At 39.3% G+C, this 6207-nt stretch overlaps 1 protein-coding gene across 2 annotated transcripts; it reads right to left on the bottom strand.

The window, feature by feature from the left end:
- Positions 1-409: 409 nt before the first annotated feature.
- LOC112071857 (GTPase IMAP family member 8-like) lies at positions 410-4280 on the bottom strand. Of its 2 annotated transcripts, none has more exons than XM_024139284.2 (3): positions 4191-4280; positions 2800-3432; positions 410-2011 (listed from the first exon to the last, which is right to left on the bottom strand). In XM_024139284.2, the coding sequence occupies exons 2-3, from the start codon at positions 3377-3379 to the stop codon at positions 1026-1028; spliced, it is 1566 nt and encodes a 521-aa protein (XP_023995052.1). In that variant the 5' UTR covers positions 3380-3432; positions 4191-4280; the 3' UTR covers positions 410-1025. The 2 variants fall into 2 exon arrangements, with proteins under 2 accessions (XP_023995052.1, XP_023995051.1); XM_024139283.2 differs by having other exon boundaries at positions 4195-4275.
- Between the last annotated feature and the right edge of the window lie 1927 nt (positions 4281-6207).

Below are 6207 nucleotides of genomic sequence, written 5' to 3'. Positions count from 1 at the left end.
TGAAGTTGTAGAAACATCAAGGATGATCAGTGGAAACAGGATACACCTGAGCTCAATTTCGAGTCTCATAACAAAGGGTCTGAATACTTATGTAAATAAGGTTTTGTAATTGTGTGTAGATTGATGAGGAAAAAACAATTTTATCAATTTTAGAATAAGGCTGTAACTTAACAAAATGTGGAAAAAGTGAAGGGGTCTGAATACTTTCCGAAGGCACTGTAAGTGCTACAAGCCTTTTGGGAAATCCACAAAGTAATATTTTGTAGTATGTATTTGTGAATAAAACAGATGAAACTGTGGATAGAAAATTAGCTATAGTCAAAGGATGACAAGAGTTTATATAGTTAATGGGAATATATATTTTATTTTTTGAATAACTTTTTTTGTGTGAAAAGAAGAATCATTATAAGACAGCAAAAATCTAATATGTTCTGCTACATTTCCAATATAAATGTAATGTAAAATGTTGTCTTTATATTCTCCAACCCTGTTCCTGGAGCGCTACCATCCTGTAGGTTTTCACCAACACTAAACTAACACACCTCATTCTAATAATTAGCTGGTTGATAAGCTGAACCAGGTTAGTTACAACTGGGGCTGGAGCGAAAACCTACAGGAGGGTAGCTGTCCAGGAACAGGGTTGGAGTTAAAACCTACAGGAGGGTAGCTCTCCAGGAACAGGGTTGGAGTTAAAACCTACAGGAGGGTAGCTTTCCAGGAACAGGGTTGGAATTAAAACCTACAGGAGGGTAGCTCTCCAGGAACAGGGTTGGAGTTAAAACCTACAGGAGGGTAGCTCTCCAGGAACAGGTTTGGAGACCCCTGTTATATACTATAGCTTTAATCATGATATACTGTATGTAAAAAATAAAATAATTTTTATTTAAATTTAAATGATGTATGCAGAGAGGATTTTCATAAAGCTGTAGGCCTGTTATTGTACTAGGCTCTAAGTTGAATTGGAGTGTCGGTTGTTAAGACATTTTCAGAATGATTGGGGATGTAATAGCTACCAACACTGCATTTCACTGCATTTTCACTACCACACCACCACCTACCGCACCACCACCTACCGCAGCACCTACCGTTGCCCCATATTTCACACCTGCAATGGCACCCCCTACCGTTGCCCCATATTTCACACCTGCAATGGCACCTACCGCAGCACCTACCGTTGCCCCATATTTCACACCTGCAATGGTACCAGGTGCACCACCTACACACAACTCTAACCCTGCACCTACCACTGCACCTAACCCTGCACCTATCACTGCATGTTTAATAGTTTTCCCCCATCTATCCCAAAATTCTTTCCCACCGTTGATCTTCTCAATCCCCTCACTCTGGATCCTCTCCTCCTCCTCCTTAATCCTGGCTGCATCCTCAAACATCTCATTGGTGTAGCAGGTTCCTCCATTCTCCTCCACCATTCTGTCTATCTTCTCCATCAGCTCTGTGACCTGATCTCTGTTTCCTCTAGCTTTATTGTTGAGGACATGGTACCTCCCTCCACACTGCTCTACCAATCGACTGAGGTCACTGTTCCCACCAATCAGCTTCTCTAGACTGTTACCCTCTAACGCATCTCCATGGGTGAAGAGGATGATGGTGTGCTTTGCCAGTCCTGACCCAAACAAACTCTCTAGAATTTCAATAACTTTTTTCTCCTGCTCTGTGAACCTGTCATTCACTCGCAACACTAAGAGGAAGGCATGAGGCCCTGGACTAGACTCATAGATGCTCATACCAATCTCTTTTGCTAATTTTTCAGCAGTGAGCTGTGTGTCAAACAGTCCTGGAGTATCAACCACACGGACAACCCTCCCATCTACTGCTGCCTGCTTCATTTCTGTTTTACGTGTTACTGAGGACGAGTTCAGTTCAGAATGGAAACTTCTCCCACCAAGGATGGTGTTTCCTGTTGCACTCTTCCCTGCTCCTGTTTTACCAAGCAGAACAATCCTTCTCTCTGGGAGATTCAAGGTGGAGGAGCTCCTTGAAAGTGTTGAATCTGTGTATAGAGAAATACATCACATTTGTTAAACTGATACAGTAAAATGACTACCATCTCATCCCCTATACAGGCAGTTATTGGTGCACTGAATAATAATGATTTATGTCTGGTGTTTAAATCTTTATGGTGACTGTGGAGTTCAGGTGGGATTTATAACAGGGATCTGTCACACACCAAGACAACTTATTAAAGTTACAATTGGGGGGATAATTTACATGATTGTTATCCCAGAATAAGAGACCAGAGTGTTATACTACGTAGTGGGATACAGGAGTTAGCTAGCTAACTTTGGTCAATTCTGAGTTCAACTCGGGATAACTGTTAAACTTAACGAGAACCCCTTTTTCCACCCCTATAGAAAATACTAGTATTAAGTCACACAAAGTTTTACTGTTATGATTCAAATGCATCATGTCATTACTAAATGTGTGGTGTGATGTATTTCAATATGACTATTTAACACAAAATAACATTTGATTAATTAAATATTTAATCAATCTTCCTCAAGTATTGTCTCAGTTATTGTCATGCCAAACAAAATAACTGGTCTTACAATTCTCAGGCAGGGCTACCTATAATCACCTCAGCTACAGGAGACACATTAAAATATTGTGTTCATAATGTTATTAATGACATGACCTACTGAACTCTCATCTAGAATATCTAGTTTTCTATCATCAGTATTATACTGCTTCAAACACAGTATTTCAATCATGTAAACATTTACAATTAGCCTACATTACATTTCTGGCTAATCCTTTATATAAACAGTTAGTTATACTTACTGAGACAGATGGATGTCTTTTCCAGCAGTGATTTGACCTGCTCAGGATCACCCCTCTTGTTGTTGAACACATGGTATCTTCCACCGTATCTTCTCATCACTTCTGTGAGGTCATCTGACTCCTCAATGAATTCTTCTATAGTCTGGTCTTCCAACTCATCTCCTCTGGTGAACAGGATCCAGGTTTGCTTCAAAAGACTCTCTCCTAGAAGATCTTCTACTTTACTAATGACCCTCTTCTCTTCTTCTGTTAATGCATCTATCTTCACCACCAGGAGAAACACACAGGGACCAGATGAGGTTAACTTGAGGACATTCTGGACTTTATCCTGAATTTGCTCTTCGGATTGATCGGGGTTACAGAATCCTGGAGTGTCATACACGACAAGATCTCTTCCTTCAATGGTGACATTTTGTTTCTCAATATCAGCAGTCACTGATTTGGAACTCTTCTTTGAGACAAAATCTTTGCGTCCCAGGATGGTGTTTCCTGTGGCACTAATCCCTGCTCCTGTTTTACCAAGTAACACCACCTGCAATGGTCTGGATGTCTGTTGCACAGGTTTGGATTGGTGCCCCATCTTCAAGGAATTATCTTGTTATAGCCGAGCAGTGTGACGTGTGAGGCAGGAATCTAAATACAACAGAAATAAATAATTACATTATTTTCTAAGATGCAAAATGCAGAAAAACAAGTAACAACCCAATGATATGAACAGCCATCACCTGGTTATTACATGCAAACTGGAATTAATAATTTACACACAAAAAATGTGATTTGAGAATAAAAGGGTAAACGGTAGTCTAGCAGAACTATAAACAGCCTGGAACATGRCTAGTTKACAYCARTGATTGTTMARCTATAACTGTTTTCAGYTGGTAGGCTACAAGCACCCCAATGGGCACAGACATCAGTTCAACMTCTAGTTTTGATTTATATTGATGTCAAATAAAGTGAATMCAATGTGAAATCCACAAAACRCTGAGSCATGTCYTTGCATTTTGGTTAAAAGTTMATTTAAACTGACWGCTTTRCTGCTTTYMTTCAGGAATAMCACTATGTGTCATRGACATTTAMCATAAAACTATCAGCCTACATGTAAAATGACTTGATTGAAATTACTGTTTATTACTGAAATAACAATATTTAGGCTACATATTCGTATTAAATCAGACAACACAATCATAGCATAACACAATCATATGAATAGGACTGTCTATTGAAAATACATCTTCAATGACGCAGTTATAATTGTCGAAATCCAGACCACCTTTGAAGCTAACACATTGTTCTTCATGTTGGCCATTATTATCCGGAAGACAGTACTAGGCTACTAATAATGTAGTAATCTAATAGATCTACATAAATCATTAAAATAGATACCTACTTACCTACTTTCGTATTAGATATCTTGAACGTTCTTAAATGCTACGGAGTTGAAATTGTTCAGCTTCAACAGTTTCACCTTCAGTCTCCAGTGTTCTTATTTTATCTGACACTATAACCACTCCCCTAAGTTCACTAGACAAACCCTGTATCATCATATCATTTTTTCCCTGCTGATAAACTCCCAACAAAACTCAGTTTATCAATAACATAAAAAAATGTATCATAAAGAAAAAATAATTAATGTGTTGAGATCAGTAAACTATCATTGTCGACAAACGCACTGTCAGTCACAGGCTACTGTCTGCACCTTTTAAATGGACATTTCCATTAAGTTCATGCAGATCGCAACAGCACAGCGAATGATGCAGATGTCGGCTCACGACTAAATTACCTTTAAAATGTATGTACTGCCTTCTCCTTAGGGACAGTTCTAAATTTACACAACCATCAGAGCCGGCTGCAGATAATAATGATCAGCTGGGGGGAAATCAGATTTTCAACATTTACACAACCATCAGAGCCGGCTGCAGATAATAAGGATCAGCTGGGGGAATCAGATTTTCAACATTTACACAACCATCAGAGTCGTCTGCAGATAATAATGATCAGCTGGGGGAAATCAGAATTTCAACATTTACACAACCACAGACCGGCTGCAGATAATAATGATCAGCTGGGGGAAATCAGATTTCAACATTTACACAACCATCAGAGCCGGCTGCAGATAATAATGATCAGCTGGGGGGAAATCAGATTTTCAACATTTACACAACCATCAGAGCGCCAGATAATAATGATCAGCTGGGGAAATCAGATTTTCAACATTTACACAACCATCAGAGCCGGCTGCAGATAATAATGATCAGCTGGGGGAAATCAGATTTTAACATTTACACAACATCAGAAAGCCGGGCTGCAGATAATAATGATCAGCTGGGGGGAAATCAGATTTTCAACATTTACACAACCATCAGAGCCGGCTGCAGATAATAATGATCAGCTGGGGGGAAACCAGATTTAAACATTTTTGATGCCATATTTATAATAATATAAAATATATGCAACGAATTTTCCACCAAAGGGTTTCTGTGCCAATACACCACACAGTGTCACGATCGTCTATGGGTGAGAGAGAGGACCAAGGCGCAGTGTGTGTAAAATACATTCTCTTTTATTTTAGAGAAGGGAAAAACACGCAACGAACACTATAACAAAACGAAACAAAACAACAAACGATCGTGAAGCTATAAACGTAAGTGCACACACAAGCTACAAACGTACAACATAGACAATTGCCCACATGAACCTAGTGCCTATGGCTGTCTTAAATATGGCTCCCAATCAGAGACAATTAATGACATCTGTCTCTGATTGAGAACCATTCAGGCAACCATAGACACAGCTAGACACCTACACTAAACACAAACCCATCTACTCTACTTAACCCCCTAAACCATACAACCACCCTAGACAATACAAAAACACATTCCTTCCCCATGTCACACCCTGACCTAACTAAAATAATAAAGGAAACAAAGAATACTAAGGCCAGGGCGTGACACACAACCAATAAACAAAGCATACCTTCTGCAGGCGCTTCAATAAATCTACTATTTAAAGAAAGCATAGGGTACTAGGGGGTAATCAGTACCCTAATTGCCGACAGAAAATAGCAAGGTTTGAAACAAATTGGTATGTAGATGAAGGTAATAATGAGGGGAATTAACTTCAAAGGGAAATAAATGGCTACAGTTTACACCTTTGTTGTTATTTCATGTAATGTTGTTTTCAGAAAATGAGTGTTTATGGGGTATCTGACCCCACACACAGAGACGCGTACAAAGCTCTCCCTCCCTCACCCTCCATTTGGCAAATCTGACCATAATTCTATACACCTGATTCCTGCTTACAAGCAACAATTTAAGCAGGAAGCACCAGTGACTCGATCAATAAAAAAGTGGTCAGATGAAGCAGATGCTAAACTACAGGACTGTTTTGCTAGCACAGACTGGAATATGT

The sequence above is a fragment of the Salvelinus sp. IW2-2015 genome, unplaced genomic scaffold (assembly GCF_002910315.2).
Source record: "Salvelinus sp. IW2-2015 unplaced genomic scaffold, ASM291031v2 Un_scaffold1747, whole genome shotgun sequence".
Lineage (NCBI taxonomy): Eukaryota > Metazoa > Chordata > Actinopteri > Salmoniformes > Salmonidae > Salvelinus > Salvelinus sp. IW2-2015.
Note: the sequence above shows the minus strand (reverse complement) of the source record. Positions and strands in the feature narration are given on the sequence as shown.